This window comes from Pezoporus flaviventris, unplaced genomic scaffold, assembly GCF_033815535.1.
Source record: "Pezoporus flaviventris isolate CSIRO_AGI_PZ_B2104156 unplaced genomic scaffold, CSIRO_AGI_Pfla_v1 ptg000031l, whole genome shotgun sequence".
Lineage (NCBI taxonomy): Eukaryota > Metazoa > Chordata > Aves > Psittaciformes > Psittacidae > Pezoporus > Pezoporus flaviventris.
This window is the reverse complement of record NW_026892579.1, coordinates 7,331,641-7,355,033: the sequence shown is the minus strand read 5'-3', so window position 1 is coordinate 7,355,033 and position 23,393 is coordinate 7,331,641. Positions and strand designations below refer to the sequence as shown.

Here is a 23,393-nt window from a genome sequence, read left to right as displayed (position 1 = left end):
AGGATTACAAAGGATCTTACAGGACTCACAGGTGGCTTGCTTGTGCCATTTCACATACAATAACGTATCCTCCTGCTTACAGTCCTCAAATCCCATCTCAGTCAGATTCTGTTTCCCAGGAGATCTAAACTTCAGTAATATTAAAAGTTAATGAAGCTAGCTTGTAAAAAAAAAAAGTAAATGTTAAGAAGCAATTTATCTTTTCATAATGGTTTGAACTTCACTTACACAAACAACTAACGCAGTAGTTGTGCCAGAATTCCAAAACTTGTGTTTTCATAGGGTGTTTGGATGCAAATAAGGTGGTTGCTACTGTGAGAGCTGAAAAATGCAGTTTTGTTATGTGTAAACAAATATTGCAGGAACTTTCATAGTTAAAGGCATGAGTTTGTCGTAGGTCCTATGTTTTGCACTTTGGATATTAGTATAAAATTTACCTGACTACTCTGAGCTTGCTCTTCTGTGCAGCAACTACTGCTACTGCCTGGATAAAGACTGGGATCTACTTTGCAGGCTCTGGTAGGGTTCTAGCTGCAACTCCTTAGTGTACAAAACCAGCTTATGCCAGCAAAAACACTGTCTTCAGGTCAGTCTAGCTCATGGCGGTCCCTAAATAAATAAACTAGTAAAAGGTCTACAGTTAGCAACATAATACCATGTTTCAACTCACAGGTACAAATTACAAAAATGAAATTCCAGTCCTACCTCCAAAGGAACCCAGCAGAAACTTGCCTAACACAATTTGAGGTTGTTTTACAAACACTCATTTTAGCTTTTCTAACTAATGATTAACCATTTTGAAGTAGAGATGCTTACATTAAAGGTTATTCAGTTCAGATGCAAGTTCCAAATAAGCAAACACAGAGAACATCTCTAGGTTTCCAAAGGACTATACAGATATTTATGGTTTTAAGAACAAACTAGAAACTAGCACTATTAAAAAGAAATTTAAATCCTTTCACTTGCATCATCATAAAGAAACAGAACATGGCACCAATCCAATTTTCAGGATATCCTTTACCTGTACATTTTCTACACTGTAGGAACACATTCAATAAGTAACGCGTGACTTGTATTACCTAAAAGGTTTCACAGAAGTTTAATTTGGAGCGTGTATAATATGTGACTGTCCCCAACAATTTCAAAGACCATTTATACAATGGCTGTTTTGAATATAAATATGCCATTGTTCCCCCCCCAACACTCCAGGAAAAAGGCAGATACCTACTTTTAAGTACACTGACTCAACAGAAGGCAGAGTAATTTCAATTCATAAGATTTGTTCTTGTTTTGAAGCTGAGTTTAAATAAAGCTAGTAACTAATTTACAATCAAATCAGGTATTTTATTTTTGCTTAGGTGTCTGTTTCCTCTTTTTTTAAAAAATAAACAAACAAACACCCCAACTATCTGGACACAAAAATCCAGGATGTTACCATTTGTTCTCAATACAGAAAAATCTAAAATGCCTGTTCTGAAACCAAAATCTGCTGTCTGAAATGTATTGTGATAGACATACTTCTAAATTCAGCTAGCATCTCCTGTTACACAGAAAAATCTGAAAACAGAAGATGCATGTAGTCAAATGGTTTCTCCAAAAGATTTACAGTCCTTCCCATGTACTCCTCAGATGATTACCATTTAAGGCTGTTTCCTTTACATTTTGCTAGCTATACATTACTGGTGGTGTCTTACTGTACAGTACTGTACATGTGAAAACAGCAAGCTGCTTCATGCACTACAGCACCATTGTCCAGGCTTCACAGCATGATGGGGCAATTCACTGCAGTCACGTAGCACAGCTGAGCTACATGCACAAAGCCGGTCAGATTATGCTGCAAACATGCCACAATTTACTCTGCACACAAACAAGTTCTTGCCCATGTCTTTGGGGCTATGGGAAAGACAGGAATCAGGGCAGACTGTCGTTACCAGAACAGTTCATGCTCCTTATTACTCCTTTGTCTGAGGGCCCTTAAAACATGATCAGGAAACTGTGCAGATGGATGAAATGTTGTGATGTAGTGCCAGAAGCAGGCTGCCACTATTTACTTGAGACCCTGACAGCCATCAACTTTCAAATGGCTGGATGTATGCCAGTCATCCACTGGAAATGACATTCTTTTCATATGATCACAATGTATTTTCACCATGTGATGCAGGAGGAGGTAGCAAGTTCCTCTTGGAATGCTGGCAGCTGAAAGCAGGCTACTGTTGACCAAACAACACATCCAGTTCATTCCCCACAGGTCAGGGCAAACTGTGCTGGTGATACTGCCTGAGACACTCCAAAACCACCTGATAATCTGTCTGGGAAGCAGTTTTGAGAGAGCCTTGCCTGGAAAACACGTTTTTGGTTAACTCCTCACATTTCATTAGTTTTCATTTGGTAGCACCATGATTCTTTCTTACTGCATACTTACGGGGGAAAAAATTAAACTATTATACCTTATCCCCTTTCTCTTCGGGTTCATCTTCATTGAGGAATTCTCTTTTAGGATATGGAATCTGACAGCCAGCAAATACACTGAAACACAGTAAACATTAAACACTTCCACAAATATATACATATGACATACATTTACTTAACACTGTATTAAAAACAAGTGAATATAACACAATTTAATTTCATGCATTTCACGAGTCCTGTTTCCCTAAGCAGCAGTGTGAGCACCCAAGACAACAGCAGATACTAGCAACTAGGTGCTGATCAGAAAGTCGGATCTCTTTCTTTGCTGTTGGCACAAGGTCATAATTTAGAAATCATGGCATGGTTGAGCATGCCCAAATGCCAGAATGACCACTTGCTGATCCAGATGGCAAAATGAACAAACACAGTGTCAGAGGTTCCATTAACACCTAGTTCAAACATGCAGGGCTCACTGAATAAAAGGCCTGATCCAAAAAGTATTAATGTCTTATAAGCCTGCCTTGGCTTACAGAGGGCTTAAATATATTTGCCAATCACAACTGCAGAGTTACTTTCAATTAGCTTCTCAGGTCTTGTTTAGAGAAAAAAAAAAGATAGATAGCTTCTAAATTAAGCTGGCTAATGAGATTTGGAACATTCCTTACTTATGTTTATGGCAGAGACTTTATCGTAATGTTACCTTGTAATCCATGGGGAGCTATAGCACTACATAGGACAGTATCAGATAAACACTAAATAGAAAATTACTGGTCGATCTTGACCAGTATCAGTTTCTTAGATTTCTGTGCCAGCACTCAGAATACAATCGGCATGACATGATTTTTTAAAGTTTTTAAACATATCTAGCTGCTATAGAGTGTTCGCTTATCCAAACAGAAAAAGAAAGAAAAGAAAACCAACCCCGACAACAACTAATCTCAGCTACACTCCTTTTGCACTCCAGTGGTTGTTCCCTCTTTTTAGTGTTGCCTGCTAGCTGAGGAAGCAGTGAAAGCAAAGGTGTAAATCCCCCTCCATTCAGCTTCTACAGATCATAATGCTACCAACCATCATGCTTCCAAAAACTGGGAAGAGAAATTGGAAGAGGAAAGTCTGCCAGTAGGAACTGAATATATAATTTTAATTTCTCCTTACAATAAAATACATAGAGATATAAAATCTGCACTCTCAAGCCTTCTGAACAAGGGACCTGTGGGAGTTTAGGCAGTCACTGATCTCTTTACTTTTCTCTCCCCATATTATTACCATGTGCAAGAGGGCATGGTTTGTAAGTCAGAGAACTGTCATAGTCCAACAGAGATGTGTAATGAAACCACGCAATGCAGAACAGGGCTCTGTGAGGCTGTGCAAGGCAGAACAGAACAGGGCACAGATGGATTCTCTAAATACTGCAAGAATATTGTCACACTAGCTTTGGTAGTACATTCAGAATTACAACATTAATGAGGTACTGGGTCACTGTCCACGACCATTCAGTTCTGGCACCAGTAGCGACAGACACTTCAGTACTACCGTAATAGTTTCAACTGACCGTGCCTGAGCTACTACTTCTTGTGGATATAGGCAGATATCTGAAATTTTCAGCTGTCATCTTGTTTCAAGGATTAGCATTTAGCAGAAAAAAGACATCCCTGAAGAGCACAGAAGAAGGAATACATACTCTGATGTAGGCAGAGGATCCTCTTGAAAGTAGGGGTCCTGCAAAGCCTGCTCTGAGGTAATTCTCTTTGTAGGGTCCATAGTAAGAAGCTTCTGAAGCTGAAAAGCAAAACATTAAAAATAGCAAAAAGCTTATCAAAGTATCATTTTTCAAACTATGACTTACATGCCTTGGACTGTGGATTGTTGTATTATTTGTAGCTTGTCCAGACAAGCCTAAGTTATCATTGCTTGCTCAGTGAAGTTCCCAAGAATTAGAATGCGCATCCATCAAAGCATGATGGCTGTGAAGCACTTTTCATGTAAGACATACAGTTAAGTCTATCAGGCAATATTAATTGCTAAGGCTGAACCACTGTGCTAAAGCAACACTAAATTCAGCTACTACAGGCTCATAAAGCATTATTTCTAAATAATGGTGCTTTGTTGTGGCACATGTACAGCTTTTATACTGTTCTGTACTGCTGATACAACAGGAAAAAAGTGTCAGAAGAGACTGAACATGACCAGAACTCTCCATATCGCTTTAGGGACAGAAACAATAAATCTTCATTTCTCACACTGGCAACATTCCAGAGTCAGAGCTCTCTGCCACTCACACAGCTTCCAGTCTCACTCTAATTGGTATTGAAATAACAAAGAGGAGGAGCAGATTGTTCCTAGTAACCTTTCTTCCTTGCTAGGAGGAAAGCAATAATAAATTTATTAGCTGGAATGCTGTTGACTGCAACAGGCTATAAAATGATTACAATATATTAGTAGCTTAAACCAGGAATTATAGGGATAACATGCTATTTTGAATAGGTACTTATTTATCACATTCTGATAAAGTCACAGTGGGAAATCTGAGGCTCAAATTACATCATACAGTATCCTTAATTCACACCAACAGTGAAAATAAAATTCTTTCTGCAAAGTGCATCTTAGCTCAAACTCTATCTTCCAGGCCTCCAACATAAATTCCCTGGATATTCAGCAAAAGAATGTGATTTTAGACTGGTGTTTGGGGCTTTCTGTCCAAGAAACAAAAAATCTGGTAACAATTCTATATTCCATATACATGGTACAGTAAACAACCTCAGTAAAAATATTCATCCTCATCAATAACATGATTCCCTGCATTTCTTTTCTGAATAGCTGTAGTTAACCCTACCTTGTAGATTACATCTCAAAATTCTCTGTACTTTTGCCACTTTCTTTCCATCCCTCCTTATTCCCGTATTTTGTGGGCTATGGATCTCAACAGACTGACAACACAACACAACAAAGAGCCATTTTGGCTGTCTTCACCTATCAGTTCATTTGCAACCAACTCCTGAACTGATTCTGGCTGCTTGTGCAGAAATAGACCTCAAGATGTTTTTGCACTGCAGACACCTTGAGTTTGCATGGTACACTTATTTACTGTGTTTTGTATTATCAGATAACCCTTAGCCCTACTTTTCCTATGTATCTTAATAAATTCAACTTCTAATGTGCTGTTTGCTCTCTACACAGTGACCTCAAATGATGCAACTAATATAGACAACAGTTTTGGTATTCAGTACCTTTATTCCAAATCACCATCTCTCCCTACAGGCAAAATTTGACAGTTTTAGTGGCTTGTGACACCATTACAGATGGTACAGATTTCTTCTCCCCAGTTCCTCCACAACGACCCCAGAGACAAACACTTATGTTCTGTGTAAGGCCACTCCTGGTCTTCCTTACCAGCTGTCATCATTGACAGAAGAGTACAGGAGATCAGCCGCTGCTCCCTGGACTCCTACCTCAGAATTGGTTGCTGCAGTACTACTCAAGAGAAAGCTCCAGTTTTCTGCCATGTAACACTGTATCACAACCTGCCTCCAAACATGACCTGCATTCTTCATCATTCAAATATAAGGCTAATGTACCACAGCAGAAGATCTAAGGATACCTTACACTTAATAGTCTGCTCATCCCCTTAGTAATTCCCCTCCATACCCAAGCATATAACCTATTTGCCCGTTGCAGATGATGCAACAGACGATACCACTCCAAATAAGATATCCTGCCTGTCAGGCTACTGTGAACCAACTTTCTTTGACAAAATCTGGTTTTCTGTAGCTTCTGTTGCTGCTAGGAAAGTGAATAAAAATGTCTGGACATAATTTGCTGCTAACACAATACAGAAAGCTTGTGAGACTGGACTTCATCAACAACCTCATACTTCTCAGCAGCTCTCAAGATTGCTTGCTCTCAGATTCTACTTTTCCAGGACAGCCTCTTCTGGATGGAAAACATTCCGCCCTTCATGTATATATCACGATTCAATGTCAATATCCTCCTCTTTGGGAAGAATCACTTGCTATCCTGCAGTGGTCTACTCAATGCCCTGTTTTCTCTCTGTGCCACATTTTCTGTACCCATTAGTACAAAGTCTAAGGACTTTGTACAGGTACATGGACCTCCCCAGTGCAGCAGTGAGATACCAAGAAAACTGTCCATGTTCCTGAGCATTCTTACACAGAGCTCTGCAAGACTGACCTACTTAAAACCAGACTCCATGTTCATGGCTGATCACTAAAACCACCCTTATTCATCCCCATTTATGAACAGGAGAAAAATTTGACTATTTGACTAAGAGAACCTACCTTGCTAAGTGAACTGAGTCTTCTTCACGATCTTCAGAAAAAGCCCCTATCCTTTTGGAATCAGTTCTCATTCTCACAATCATACTGGGGAATTCACAGGTAGACACCTACCTATTTGTTCAGTCACTCTATAATAACTTTGCCTCACCACTTCTCCATCATGGTAAGTTCATTTGTTTATATATATAAACATATATACTATGCTACAGGGGGGCAAAATATGGTTAGTTTTGTGTTGTTTAGACATCTGGTTAATATTTCCCCTGAAAAAGTAGCTTACCCACTGAAAGTGACTCTTAACTTAGTGTTCATAGCCTTGATGAATTAGCCATACAAGCTGATAGCAACCCTGGCTTTTCACCAGGCTTTCTGATGACTTCCACTTTAACTAGGAAAATGAGGAAATTCAGGTGCTAACAATGTCTTTTACGGTTATAATCATTCTGGTTAGACTCTTCCTCCAGATGATTCCAATGTGTGCCCAGTAAGTTGAGTTTGAGAAATATTAACTATTTTTTCTTGAAGTCTCACACTTCTTACATGAACACTTCCCTTCCACCCACCTGGACAAACCTATTCTATTACCACAGCTATTTGTGTCACCATCCAGCAGCTACTAACAAGTCTTCACCAGGACCCAGAAAGAAGACTACTACGCTGAATCCATAACTGAGAATGGGCCACTAGAACTCAAGCTGCACTAACAGCCTCATTACAAAGACTCCCTTTTTACAGCACTAGCAAAGTCACTTTGAACTTCATTTCTAAATTTAGACAGCACTAAATCATCACAGAGGCATCTAAAAATGATGCTGTATTAGAGCAACTCTATATTCACCTACAGTGAGTGACTCAACTAGATAACCAGCAAATAAATGTTTATGGATGTTGTTTGGAATCACCCACAGAACAGAGGTGGACTATTATCAGAGGGAAGAAAAAGAAAAAAAGGCAAAGGAAAAAAAAAGAAAAAAAGAAAAAAACATTAACTACAGGAAATAATTAAATTTCTCCTTTCCTCTTCCCTTCCTTCACAAAACTCTCTAGCTCTCTGAAACAACATGGAATCAAGGGATATAACACTATCCTATTTGCACAGCAGATATAAGGTTAAGGCTGGGTATACAAGTGCCTTGCAGCTCATAATTACATAAGACCTTCAGATCTTCAATACCAGCACTTCAAGCACACCCTCAGCATGTGCGTATGTGAAGAAAACACATCTCAAAAATTGCCAGTTAGTGATAAATATCTTTAATATCAGTGTTCACTAGAATGAGATAGAACAACAGACATGGATATTACCATCAGAAGTGCATTTCATTCTTACAATCACAGTGATTTTAAAGTTGTACCTACCAAAAGAAAAACTTTGCTGTCAGGCTTGACTTTGTGTTTCTCCATGTATTTTATGAGGCTACTATTGGCATATCTGAAAAATACAGTTAAACAAAGACATTTCTGAAATAATACAGCATTAAGAATATGGATTGTACCAAATGTACAAATTGTACAAATGTACAAATTTACCAAATTGTACCAAATGATCACAAAAACATTTACTGGTCTTTAATAAATGAGCTGTGAGAAGAACTGCTATCAGAAAACATGTCAGATATTTATCAAGCAGTTGCACACAAAGCGTGCTTTTCACAACAGGAATAACTGTGTACAGATTATTTCCATGGAACATGCAACTTCTATGGCATACAGATAAACTGTTGACATGGGCATACGACAGAGAAACTGAAGCTGAAGTTTATACTCTAGTTTTCTAAAGCATTTCCGATACAGAAAGTGTACAGCAGTTTGTAACAGTGCAAATCTGAACAATATTGTTTCCAACTGCAATCTGGCAAAGCAGTTGTTTACCATTCTCTCTCCTTGACCCCAACCTGCAGCAAACCACACAGCCTTTGTAGTTCCAAGCTCAAAAATGCCTCAGATACATATGACCTGTGTTTTGTCTTTAATCCACAAATCCAGAAATCATCTACAGTCATCTTCAAAAGAAAAGCTTTGTGCACAGATAAGCTTCACATATTGTCTAAAGCCAGTATAATGAATCCATGGCAGAGCTGGAAACAGAATCCAAAACTCCTGAATCCATGTCCTCAGAGTCTGCTCCTTGCACCCTCTGATCTATTACCATCACTTGAATAATTTAGCCAAAGCACCAGCGAACACTAAAAGTGTAAAATTCTTTGTAAAGTGCAAAAGGCTTTGCATCATAAACTACTGAACACATTATTCTCTCTAGAAGTTTCTGTCCACTGCTTTATTCTCCACAGTAAAAAAAGCTGGTAAAAAGTACCGGGGAGCTGTTTCCCTATCTTTTCTCACACAAAAAGAATGAAGTTATCCTTACCAGCTAATAGAAGTGGTTTAAACAAGCTCATTTGTCTATGCCTGCCATAGATTAAATGGCACTTATGAAAACCCCCTTCTACAGAAATGAGGAGGCCACTCAGCTGATGCTTTTAACAAGCAGCTGAAGGAAAGAACACCATTCAAGCAAAATGGCTAATTCAAATAGGACAGCAGTCACAGCTTTAGAACCCAAAAACTACAAAACTGCCCCCTCCCCCTCAGAGGGTAGGAGCCAATTTCTGCCCATCTTCTGCTGCATTCACTGAACTGTTGTTGAATGATCATCACTTACGTTGTTCTCCTAAAATCTTTCTGAAGAGTTGGGTATTCTGGCATCTTCCTTATGTCTTCCCAATCTTTATCTTTGGTGGGGGGAAAAGAAGAAGCATTTACAATTTTGAAAGTGTAAACAAGAAGGAATAACTACAGCAGTTGTTTGACTCTGTTGGCCAGTACTACTGTTCCACAATTGCCAGCATTTCCAAATCCATCAAACTGACAGCTTCTTCATACCTATACAAACAACTAGTCATCTCCTTTAGTAAAAAAATCCACTCTGTAGCATTACATCTGACACTTTAATGAAAATAAATTACCTGCAGGGAATCCCATTACACTGAAAATGCGATCTAGCTGATCATGATGAAAAGGATTACTTGTTTTGATGTCCTCCTGACGACAGTGAAATATAGGTTCTGAAGTCAACAGTTCAGCAAATATGCAGCCAATTGCCCAAATATCTAAGGAAAAAGGAGAATAACTCATGCAAGTTTACTGTACTTCATCACTGTTTGTTTCATTTCTCAACATCTGTAACACAATAAGGTAAAATGCCGCTCAGTGTAATTACAGTACTTTAAAAATAATGCATCAATGTAATACATAAAAAAGGGTAAAATCTGGAGATAGAAGTTTTTCAGTCAAAATTAGAGTCTCCAAATTCTGTTTCAAGTTGTACACTGCCAGTGCAGTACTTTATTCACAGTTACAGCAGAAACCTACGCAGCTTAAAGGGCATTCAACTGACCATCAAAACCAAACTACAGATCCCCCATAAAGATACACTGAAATAAAAGTTCTGTCACATATTTCAGAACATTTCCAAACAGATAGTTGATAATCAAATAAGAACTAAAAAGGAAAAGACTAATGATTCATACATTTAGCCAAATAATGCAAGCTAGTTAAAATGGAGAAACAAGATCTTTATTTTAATCAAGAATAGAAGCATGATTGCCAAACTTGAAAAAAATTTAAAACAAAATCCTACTTGACAACTGACTCCCACTGAAATTGTCTCATCTACATGTCATGTACATACAGAAAATAACAGGGTGATATACTGATGTTTTAATGAAAGAAAATAACTTCTATTTCATCAATTTCTCATTAATATGCTTTTCAAAATTAAATCTACTGTGGGCAAGAACATTAATGTCATTTACAGAAGACATTTCTAGATTACATGTATTCATTCTAGTTACTACTATCAACACCCATCTTAGTGTTCTGTATGACCCGAATGCTTTATTATGCATCTTAAAATGAAAGTGTGAATTTCTCAGTGAGAAGGTAAACAGCAGAAAAGAAATGGATTTGCTACATTGACAAATACATGTCTGGGATAACTCTGGAAAAAAGATCTTGAGAACAAATGAGTAATGAGCATAGATTGCTGAACACAAAAGCATGGAATTTGGTTTATCGGAGAAGACCAAGTCTCTCGTTAGTTGCAACTAATCTCAGACTCAAAACTCCATTTCCACCATGTTTCAGGTGTGGAGCTTGGTGTACCTCAATTTACAAGCCTTTCTCCCTACCTCCTTCACAGGAAAGTCTGATAACATTTTGTTCAGACTTTACAGTTTCAACACGGTATAACTTGCTCTGTGCATTACATCACTTTTCCAGGGTTTTATCTTCCTTTGATTTTCTTATTAGCCTTATCTGCATGAAAATAAGATATTTACTTCTTAAGATTTGATCTGCTCAAGCTGCTAATGCAGCATATTAATCACAATTCCTACCTGGGTAGTCAGAATAAATTATCAGCTCCAGAATGGAAATTACTTATTATTTGAAGAATAGCATCTTCATTTAACAGTATTTATTCAGTCATTTTCATAATAGATAGAAAATCCTTTGGGAGTTAGTTTATCTAGAGGCCAAATGAGTTGCAGACCTCTTGGTTTTCACTGCTTTCTGCAGTGCTCACTGTCCACCACATAGTGAGAGAGGGGCTGGGCCACTGCTTATTATTCTATTACTGCTCTATCCAGGCTGACCTTTTCAACAACCACAAAAATAAAACCTAGTATTCTTGTTGACAGTGAAGTGGAACTGCAAAATCTCCCTGTGTGACATGTCAAATGTCAAAACTCATTCCTTGTTCACCAGAAAACAGAACTACTGTGGCAACACATTCCCACTTCCTGGCTCTGTGATTTAATAACAGAGAATCCTTTGAGAATTCAGAAAGACTGACAATGTACCAACTGGATGTTAGATCTGAATAAACACTGGTAACGCCCAAGCTGGTGGTGTATTTTCTTTAATTCTGATCAGTCATTATATTATCTAGTAGTTGATAGTGCTGGGTTTCTTGCCAGATACGTTTTAGCTTCAAAGAACTAATCTAAAGTAACCCAGAATACTTAATATAGAAAAAACGAAACTAACATCTGTATGTGAAGACTGAACAGCTGGAAAAGGCCTTATAGCTGTGCAGCTCAAGCAGGTCAGGGTCTTCCCTTTCTGAATCTAACTTTTATGTAACCTGATCTTGAACACATCCTTGGCACATACTGAAACCATTCTCACAGTTAATTATTTTCTGTCATGTTTGGCTAGTCTTTTTTTTTTAAAAAAATTGAAATAACATTCATCATTTACAGTGATTATTTACCACGTGGCATTTTTCTAGCTGGAACACCTCATTAAAATCTGGCAAGTTTAAAAGCTTCATCAGTACAAGCAGTCCTAATAAGTATTTATCTCCTACATTGTTCATATTAGTTAACCAAATTCAAACATCAGCTCTAAGTATGGAAAAATTTGTCAATAACTAGCAACTTCCCTATACAGGGCCATTTCATATGTTTTCAGTTTATGGTGTCCATTCTTCCCCATCTTTGTTCGTTGTTCCCCCCTGCCCCCCCCCCCCCCCCCCAAAAAAAAACAAATTATTACATCTATTCCAAATAAAACATACTGTCCCTCAGAAGTGGGCATTTACATGGACAAGGCTTAAAATATGTAAGCAGTATTTTATGAGTACAGTGCATTATTAGTTTAGTGCATGTCATCTGTCTCTAGCACAACAGGAACTTCTTATAATGCTATATAACAGTTACTTTTTTAAAGCAACCATCAAAAATAAGGGGCAAAAATTATCCAACAATTGGGTCTCTGCTCCCCCCCTTTACTAATGATCAACTCACTGTTCCCGAGGCAAAGCTAGCCTACAGACAGTATCTACTTTAACTTGTTATGTTCCAGACCCATTGAAAACTGGGACATAAAGGTCCTACAAAGTTGCACTGAATACCGAATCTTTTTCCATTTGATGTCCTATGAGGATCCTAGTACATTTACTACAGTAACATAACACTTCCTGCAAGGATGGTCCTGTTTCCTACAGTCTCTTCTACTATCATCAGGTTTCAGGAATGATCAGTGGTAAAACGTTTTTACTTCAGTTTACACTGAACCTGAGTGCACACCAATCTTGCTCCCTGGCTCTTCAAAGAAGGGTGGGAGTGAACATCTTTGTAGCATACTCCCCTAGACTCCTCACCAAACAGCTTGCTCAGGTCCCATTCAAACCTATTCATCAGTGAAATATCTTTCTAGCATAACAACCTTTCTTAAGTACTACATAATTTTATAAAAGGATAAAACAGCCTTTTAAAGATGGTCACTTATGGCTGGTAAACACACTTTACATATATATGCCTGAGTACACAGATTATTAGAATATTTGTATGTCTGTCCATGTCCCAGTTTTCAAACCTGTGACTCTAGTAGCTCTATAGGTCAGCTACTAAAGCTGAGAAAAAGTCTGCATGTCTTGCTCTATTTCTATTTCCTGCTGTAGCCAAGAAGCATGTACAAAAGGATGTTGACATAGCTGTTTTAATGATAGGGCTGATTAAGCATAAAAATGCTCATGTATCCTTCCCTTTCTATGGAACAATAATCTCATTTCTGTATTTGTCCAGGATTTTTGGAAACATTAAGAATATTATGACCATTTAAGACAACAGGACAATTGAGCAATAGCCTTGATTCTCAAAATGACGCATCTTTTCCCATGCATTTTAACTAAAATGTTTCACTGAACACAGGACAGAGTCCAAGATGAAATACCTCATGATTCTTAACTATATCTAAGAAATATATGCATAAGCTTAGTCTCATATAATTCTGTAATAAAATTATGTTAAAGAAAGTTAAGTCAAGAATTGGAAAACGTCTGTTTATCTACAACTGACCAGAGGAATTCATCATTAGTGATGTTTGGTTTAGTAGCACCAGTACTTCAAACAACATGCTTTTTTTGTTTCATTTGAACCCCAAGTCTAGACTCTAGGAGACACCCAAATCTGGTAAAAGAAGTGAAGGAGCTGAGGGACCTCTTTATAAAAAATCTTGCATCATACACCGACCACAGCCACAGATTCTAAACTTACCCAGAATATTTACACACAGTGACCTAGGAGCACAGAGATACTATAGAAAAGAATTTATTTACTTTAAGACTGGCTTTAAATATCTCAGAATTAGAGAGAATAATATATATTTTAAGGGGAATTTCTCATTTGTTTGGTCCAATAAGGTGAACAGAACATACCCACTATATACCTGTTTCTATCACATACAGACACAAGGGAAAGATCTTCCCATTTGTACATTAAGGCTTCTTTTTGTGTATGCTTCACTTAAACGTCAGCAAAACAGTAACTAGCCTGTTAAATCTGACATTTTCTACTGAGAACTGAAAATGGGGTCAAACATTTACAGGTGACAGTTTTTTCAAAGGGAAGCAAAAAGTGGTGTCAGTGGGCTAAGGGTCAGAAATTTGCTATCACTCACTGGTAAGTTAGGCAATGTTTACCAATCTTTAACAGTATCTCAACAGAACTTGACTGAATAACAGAAGTCTATACTGTAAAGCCACAAAGATGACTGTTCAGCAGACAGAAATAATACCTCCCAGTAATGTGAAGGATACTCACAGCCAGCCAAACATGTATCTAAGAGCAGTATTTTATTTCAAGAGTGCCACGGTGCAGAGTCACGATAATTCAAAACTTTTAAAGGCAAAACTATATTCATTCAAATTAGTCATGAAAACTATTACCCCAGGTTTTTTTACCTGTTTGCCTCCATCCTAGCCTTTTAAACTAAGCTGCCCTCTTCTCATATTTGTAATACAAATTTAATTAATTTCAATTAATACAAATTCTGAGTTCATGGAAATAAACTGTAATTTTCTACAGGGCTTTAGTGGGCAAGGACTTCTTCATTCTCTCTAAACAGAGTTAATTTAGGTTGTCAAATGATTTATTTTCCTCACTTAAATTCCTATTCTTCAGTATATCACCATTAAACAAAGATCCTGGATCATATGATTTCAGTCTTCTGCTGCACATTATCTAGCTTGCAACATCACACTTGAATTACTGTGGCAAGCTTGACAATACAGCTACAATAGATTTAATACAGGGAATGGCAACAGGACGAGAGTCCCTAAGTAGTTCTCTCATGCAGCAAAAATGATTGCCAACAAAGAAACCCTGTTAAGGAACTTTAATATTTAATTTACAGAACTTCAGATCCAAAATTTTGGAAATTCTAGGTTTATGGTTCTCTACAACAGACACACAAGCAACCTTCCTCTATAGAAGCAACCTTGTATTTAACTTCTGCAACCTATGTACTCAAGGTGGGGAAAATGCAATCTTAACAACTGTACACAGAGCACAAGAATTCAACTTTAACCAACATCAGAAGCTCAAGAATTAAACTTTTACCAACATTATACTGAAAGGATTTGTAAGGATTTTCAGTGCTTGTCTTCCCAAATACTCCTCCCCTACCTGCTCCCAAATCCTACATACCACATTTTCACCAGCAATTCTTTAACTCTTCACTTGTGTCACTAAGACTAATACTTTATAAACCACAGATTAACTACATTAGCTAGCAGTAGAGCAGGCTAACATCCTTGACAGACAGCACAGAGTGATGGTTGCATGAATGCAGAACAGACTGATGGTTCCATCCTCTTTCTTCTCTCAGTTCTTCTTCCAGAAACTGGGGTGGGCTCCAGCCTCAGGTGATGTCGCTTTAGGGCAGGGAAATTAGGTCACTGGGACGAGCACTGAGTTCAGGCAAGGAAAGTGTGTCACAGCCTCATCTTCTCCCTAAGCCTAAATTATCAGATGCATTACAGATGGCCAAGGGCTATTATTTTTATGCCAATTCCTGTATCTTGAAAATGCAGTACTTCTACTTTTGTTCCAGCAACAGCAGTGCTTATACCTCAGAGGGTCCAAGAGGTACTCTGGCAGGCTGCCAAAGCTTTTCAGGGAAACAAAAAGAGAAATGCTCCTTGAGTGACAACTCATCAAAAGCACAGGAATGCAATGGGTGACAGAAAAGGCAGCTTCATGGCCTTAGGGCTACTTCCCCCTACCAAGTATCAAGCAACTGCAACAAGTAAAGGAAGTATGAAAGCTTCTCATTGCAAAGGTCACAAGCTGCTTCTATCCTGCAAAGCATTAGGCATATCTAATACAGAAATTGTTACCATTTCCTCCTGTTATAATGAATGAAGAACAGTCAAGATGTGCGGCTGTGTGGTACAACAGTATTTACAAAGCTTTTCAGGGAACATCCACAGCTTTGTATTTGCAATTTATCATATGAAAAATGATTGGGAAAAAAAATTGAGTGATGGTAACGTCCAATCATAGGACTGGAAAGCCAGGAGCTCCCGATTCCCAACCATGGTGCTTTAGCATTAATTTCCCCCCTCCTCCACCATTTCTTTTCCCCATCTTTTTCCACCACTGCAGGTAAGTCTCCGATATCATATAATCTATTTCGTACAAATATCATAGCACATTAGCAAATTGTTCCTATTTTCTGTGCTCTTCTGAACTGTAACAAATGAGAAGAGAGCAGTACATATTTTTTGAATGACAAATACTTTTTTCCTAATTAAATGCAGACTATTTTAACAAACCAGCTTTTCTATACACAGTGGAGCTCTTTGGAGGTTAGTAACTCCATACTAAATGAAGAGGGACAGTGAGTTTATAATCTGTTGTATGCTCTCACTTGGCTTCTGTCATTAACTATTACAACTTTTTACTAGGTCCAACATGTCAACACCTTCAGAGCTAACATAAGGTGAGCAAAAGGCCTGCTATCTGGCATACTGAGTTATAAAAAAGGAACATGTGTGAAGAGCACTTTCCTGGCCTGTTCCAATTCACAAGCCCTGACAGTATTTTCTGGGAGTTATTAAAGCTTTTGATACCTACCTTATTTCAGTCAACAGAGAGGAATGCATATGAAAGTAACCTGCCTCTTAGCACAGAGCAGCTTATTTGTCCTTCTAAACAGATTGCTGTACAGTATGCTAATTTCTGTTACTAAGGGGTTCAGCCTTACTGCTATTTCTAATAAAGCACTGGCCATAACTCCAACATAAGAAACTCCATTGGACAAGCAATGAAATAAACTATTATGAAATGTAAATCTGCTGTCAGTCACAGCTATTGCCAAGAAGTCTACTTGCAAAGCAATCCCACCTGTCTTGAGAACAAGTCATACTACTCAATCAGAGCTGCAGTGTTGAGTTTCAGTTGATATTGCTGAAATAATTGTGATTGAAGATCAAGCTGATAGACTAGCTAAAAAAAATTCCTCTGCACCAGAAGTATGCATCTTGTTATGATAGTAGATACTTGGTTTTCAGCCAAAGTCAACTTTTGTGAGTGAACTTTTCAGATATGGTAGTAAACAGAGCACTTGTTAGTGAGGATAAAATGTTTATGGAACAAGGTCTTACAACAGACAACCTGGATCTTTAAATGGCAACTTCAGGTTTCATTTAAAAAAATGAAACCGTCCTTTAGTCCACTGCTTTGTAAAGGAATCCTTAAAAAAAAACAAAACTGAGTCAAACATCTCTGAGCTGCGAGTTCAACTCCACAGCAAATCATTCATCTCATTCATGCTCATATACAAAAGAAACAACGTATATCACAAAGAATCACAATATATCCCAACTGACATGTACAGAATGGAATTGACTATGATGAGAAAGTAGGCAAAATGCATCTCCTAACCTTCTCTAAACGCTGAGTCGTGCTTTCTCATGTCATCATTCTTTTTCCATTTCCACAATAGGATCCATTATTTGCTCTGGGCTATGACAGACACTGCAAGAACAACTCCTTCCTTACTACACTAAATCTTTGTTTTTCAGCTGAGTTCACAGCCTAGGTTGCTTGTGGAGGTTAGAGAATCAATCCTGCTTGCTGCAAAGCTCATCTGCCTGGTAAAGGGCAAAGTCACTGAGATACTAGGGAATGAAAAGCTTGCTCATACAAGAGGCCCTATGGTTATCAGGAGTTGGGAAGAACATGAAGTTGATACTCTGAGTGGAGCATAATTAGAAGGAAAAAGACAGGGAACAGACTATTACTGGCAGGTAGGGGATTTTGGCCCCCAGTTTTTGATGTACATGGAACTAAGCTATTAGTACAGAGGATATTCTGCCTTCCACGTACTTTTATGTTATTTTATTTTTCCTGCTCTAAAACAATCTGTATACAGTTAGGTCATAATCATCATCACACAATAGCAAATCTGCCAAAATACTGAATGAAAAGGCAAAAAGCACCTGATTCTTCCCTTTGTATGTTTTGCAAGGGCAGAGAACCACAAACATGTGAAAAAGTATTGGGTGACTATGGGCAGAAGTTTACAGGTTAACTTACAGAGTAACCTAAGTAGGACAATTAGTAGATTCTTGTTGTGACTAAAGATTCAATAGTTTTGTTTTCCTTTTTTTTTTTTGGTGTCCAAAATGGGTGTATTTCTCAAGCTAACTGCAGATGCTAAGTGACATCCCAGGTTCTCACACAAATTAATCCATTCACTGAGTTAACAAAAGTAATTTGTAACACACTTGTACTGGAGTTCCCTATTACTATTAACAGATTTTATCTTCAGGACAATACCATTAAGTAGCATCTCCACTTTTATAGATAATGATAAAACACATGGGATTAATTAAATTACATGCTGTATGCTACGTAAAACACTTGGGACTGAATCAGTATTTAAATCCAAGTGTCCTGAGACCCCGCTTACTATAGTAAGAGACGAAACTTTACTGTCTGTCTCACATTAGAGTATCTCCATTGGTTTTACAACAGCAGAGACAGGTCTAACACACTGCACTGTTAACAATTCTCCTGACTATCAAGCTAGTACAAATACAACTCTCAGACTCTTCAGAGCTGGCAGCAGATGCCAGCCGTACTAGCTAATCAACACTGTTTTAGAAGGAAGAGCAATAAGAAGAACAGTTAGAAGAAGGAAGAACAGAAGGCAGGAACTACTATACTAGATCTCAAAACAGTTAATGTATTTAAATATGTAACAATGATAGGACTAGGAGGTAACAGATTTAAACTTAAACAGGGGAAGCTCAGGTTAGATACAAGGAAGTTCTTTACTGTGCGGGTGGTAACTAGAACAGTTTTCCCAAAGAAGTGGTAAATGCTACATCCCTGCAGCGTTCAAGGCCATGTTGGACAGAGCTTTGGACAACATGGTCTAGTGTGAGGTGTCCCTGTCCATGCAAGGGGGTTGAAACTAAATGATCTTAAGGTCCTTTCCAACCCTAACTATTCTGTGATTCTATGAATCCTGTGGATGATATTCCTTAAATTGTTGTCAGCATCTCAAGCTTCCCAAAATACTTATTAAAGTAGCTTCAAAATGTAAGTGACCTAATAATTGTTTATAAAACTTCACATTTCTTATGTAATTGCAGTGATAAGATTGTGGAGTATAGCAAATGATCTTCTTTTCTTTTTCTTTTTTTTTTTTTCTCCTTTTGAAGAAGAAACTTGTATAGATTTTAGAGATCACTGTCAAGCAAGAGGAAAAACCAGCAGTAAATCATCCAGCACCTACAGTAACTAGATAAAAGAGCAATAATTAATCTTTGGTAGTAAAATATTTTGCCTCTCAGAACAACTGTGATAATCAAAATGAAGAATGTTTACCACATGCCAAAACAAGTTTACCACAAAGTATCATATGAATCCAATTACTTCCCGTGTCGTATAACATTGCCCAGGGCATGAAAAAGGCTCATGGTGTAGCCCAAGTTTTTCTTTTCAGAACACATGAATTAATGTTTTCTAAACTTCTCTACTTTTCTCGTTTTTCCACAACCCCATCCCCAAACTCACAACTTCTCACAAACAGGAACATGGATTCCTATGCAGCAAACAGAAGCTGACTGACTATAGATCTGCTCTTCTTAATTATCGCTCACAGATGTTTAAAACCAGTGCCCACATTCCCATGGCTCCACAGGTAGGTACCAGGTAGGTACCTCCCCGTACATCTTTCCTGAAGACTTTTCAATCTTCTGGTTGGCTTCTTTTATAATTACTGGTTTACCAGATTTTCCAGATAGGTCTAAGTTTTTAACTCCTTCTTCCCAACCCTCCAAGAACAAGAGACCAGAAGAGCTTTAGGCATTGGTCCAAGATTTCCAGAGGCCTACAGCCCATCCAGTGTGCCAACAATCTGTGTGCATACAGCAAGGACATCTGATGCACTCGGACCGTGTGGGGCTCTCTGCATAGGCAATATGGAACACATATGCCTATATTTGCATCCTAAATCCTACATAATACACCCTATGAAATTTCCCCTATTTTTTCCCTGCATGAAGTCAAATGGAGCTGTTGAAACTCTGATGTATCCCAGCATTCGTTATAAATTCATTCCCTCTGAGATACCTAATATTTTCCTGTGACATTTGCTTTCAAAGGCATTTTGATATCTGCTTATACCTTTCACATGTTTCCAGCTTCCATAACCATATGTTAGTCTGGAAATAGAATGAGGTGGCAGTGTGCTGCCCAAGTTTTGAGTTACAGTTTCTCTTTACCTATATCTTGTTCAGGCTGGTAAATGCAGTTGCCACATGGCCATTTCTGACATTCCTGCTGACTTACAAACTAGACAAGTAAGGAAAGGTAACTAAGCAATACAGATTTCTCAGGTTCCCAGACTTATTTTTCACACTAAATAACTCCATCCTTTTCCAGTGCAGGAAAATGCTTTAGCCCTGCTTAACGGGTGGTTGAATGATCGTTCTGAAGAGCTTTTTCAACAACAAAAACCACCCATCTAGAATACTATAAGCCATCCAATGCCACTAATGAAATATACTTTAATTAATGCAAGTGGCAAAGAGAGGTAAGATAACGTTCTTGTTTGATAGCAGTACTAACTGTACAAGCTGCAACTTGATAAAAAACAAGCCTTAATTATGCCTTGATATCATGCTACAAGTTGCCCCAGAATGAATCATAGTAAAGACTGCCACGTGCCTTCTTAACCTATAATGGAGTTCTTACTAGTCCTTACCAGTTCCTTGCTAAAATATCCCTTCTTATTTTGACGTTCCCAGAGTGAAAAATAACAATAAAAACCTGATTAATGTCTCCTTTCAAGGTGAAAGCGAGCTTACCTTTTCCTTCATTTTACCACAGCCATTTCCTTTACTTTCCTTAAAATTATAGCACTGAAGTCTTTGCCTACAAATGAAAGGAGCACTGTACCTTGCCACATACTTCAACCTTGTTTCTTTAGTATTTTGAGTATAAAGGCATTTTCTTCTGTGCTGGAGACTTTCTAAAAGTTCAGTAATTTTATCAATGTGTCCATGATAGCAAGCATTTTGTATTTTTGCAGTTCAGATTACTTTTATTTGCATGTTTTACTTCTTTGCAAAAGTATTAGGATTTGATGAACACACGGAAACAGATTCTGCTTTTAATTTATAGTACTGGAAATGCGGACCAACTTCCACAGGCCACACTGAATTTAGTAGAGATTTATACTGTGGTAACAGAATGTAGAGTGACCTCTGGCTTCTACAACACCATTTTCCCAATTTGTATTTATCTGGTAAGTTAGTTGCTTGTAACTATGGTAGCAGATTATATAGGAAACTTCATTAACAACTATGGCTTATATTGTAAATGTTCACAGTTCAGGAAACTAAATGTTATTCCCCATGAAACCCTAACATGGGCTTTTTACTATCCTTTAAACATGCAGAAAGTAAAAGCTATTTCTGGTTTTCACTAACATTATTTTCCTAACTCCTGTATCTCTTTAAAAAATTATGTTACAGATGTGATGAACAACTACTTGTTCTGCAAGCAAATGAATGAAGAGTAGACTATTTCATTAGTATTAAGGGACAAATTACATAAAGGGGAAAATGTCCCTGAAAAGCTACCTCTAAATTAATGAAATATACTTATATATTGTTTTGCATAATACACAGTTCTTTCTAAACAGACCGTGTTCAAGTCCAATTTTTTCTTAAAGTTAAACCCACAAAATGTAACTAAGATCAAGTCCAAAAAACAAGGACAAAAATCCTGAACAATCAAATTCTAATTTCATTCTTTGATCATGTATGAGAATTATTTTACATGCAAGCAAGGCTTTATTAGAAGAACAAAACCAAAATGGACACTATAGTAGACAGTGTCCAAGATATTAAGAATACATTGCTAATAATTAAAATTACATGTGAAGCTAAGATAGGGAAGAGCATACTACATACAGAATATATAAAATACATTGAAAATAAAATAAAATCAAGACTAAGCCAGTAAAAACCTAAGCAAACATCTGAATTATGCAGCAATTGTTGGACAATATCCAGCGTGCTGCAGTAGGGAACTAATGACAATGCACTTCTAGTCCATGCAAACAAAAATATTTCTCATGATGACAAAATTGTAAGAGAATAGACTAAAGCTGGCATGATATTGCTTTTAGCCTGATTTTATTGATATTTTAAAATTATATAAAATTATACACTATATAAAAGGCATGAGAAAACAACTATGGAAAATCAGCAGCTACACCAAATAACATGTCCTGTCCTTTTTCATAAATTGTTGTATCTAATCACCTTCTTTCTAAATTATTATTTCCAACTGAAGAACAGTTAAATGAGAATCTTATATAATTTGAGTTGTTATTAAAAGCAATGCATTAAGGCTCCTGAGATTTATGTAATATTAAGAGATGTTACAATTCTATTTCTTGCACGGAGATTTGAGAGAGAGAGTTTTAAGAGTTGCATCCTTTGCCAAAAACATTAGCATTCAAGTTAAACTCTCACTAGCATGCTTAGCTCATTAAGATTACCTTCTTTTAAGTGCATATAATGCTAGAAGCAAAACACAAGTCTGGACTCATAAACTGCAAAAAATCACTGCTGTCATTTTGTTACCGCTTCCTCCCTTTGCCTTAAAGCTGCACATAGATCACCTCCATGCAATTTTATTCTTTTCAGTCACATGCTCTTCTAATGCTTCAGTCAGCCTACAAATCTTATCTTCCAGCTTTCCTTGTTTTCATTTCTGTAATTTTTGGTTTGCTGTCCAAAGCATTTTGAGTGCCCTCAGCACTCACACTGCACACCAGGTATTATATGACCCATTTGCACCCCCCCGGGGATTCACTGGTGTGCGTCAGATACGAGAAATAAAAGCCTCAGAAATAATAAACTACTAGCAAAACCAGATCTCCCTAGAGATCACCCTCTAAAGTTTCATAGGGACTCCTTCTCTGTGTTGTACTGTAGACTACAGATCCCTTAAGGCAAGAATCAAGTAATTTATGACATAATTAAACAAACAATAGCATTATACTAATTCATTCTTCAAAGAGATATCCTGAGATAATGGTACATATCAGTCACCTAAATCTGCAAACAATATACTATCTATCAAAAATACGTAACTGTCAGTTAAGGTAACTCCCCAATACCACACACACAGGTCAGTAATCTGGTCCACTCACTTGTGCTTTACAAAATCAACAGTCAGGGCAGTTTAAGCACCCAATTTACAGACGTTTAAAGTAATACTGTTGGCATTTTCTTTGAACACTTCTAGTAACTGTTTATACTCACTACAGGGTGCAGCAAACAGAGACTTTAGAAGTTAGCAGCCCTGTTTA

The 23,393-nt window shown here is 37.5% G+C and overlaps 1 protein-coding gene across 2 annotated transcripts in view; it reads right to left on the bottom strand.

Moving 5' to 3' along the window:
• The window catches only part of CDK19 (cyclin dependent kinase 19), a 136,031-nt gene that overhangs the window by 6,904 nt on the left and 105,734 nt on the right, over window positions 1-23,393 (bottom strand). For both annotated transcript variants that reach the window (XM_061460118.1, XM_061460119.1), the window contains exons 7-11: window positions 9,671-9,814; window positions 9,367-9,436; window positions 8,064-8,136; window positions 4,091-4,188; window positions 2,448-2,526 (exon numbers count right to left, since the gene is read on the bottom strand). In XM_061460118.1, the coding sequence (XP_061316102.1) occupies window positions 2,448-2,526; window positions 4,091-4,188; window positions 8,064-8,136; window positions 9,367-9,436; window positions 9,671-9,814 (464 nt within the window). The remainder of the gene's footprint in view (window positions 1-2,447; window positions 2,527-4,090; window positions 4,189-8,063; window positions 8,137-9,366; window positions 9,437-9,670; window positions 9,815-23,393) is intronic.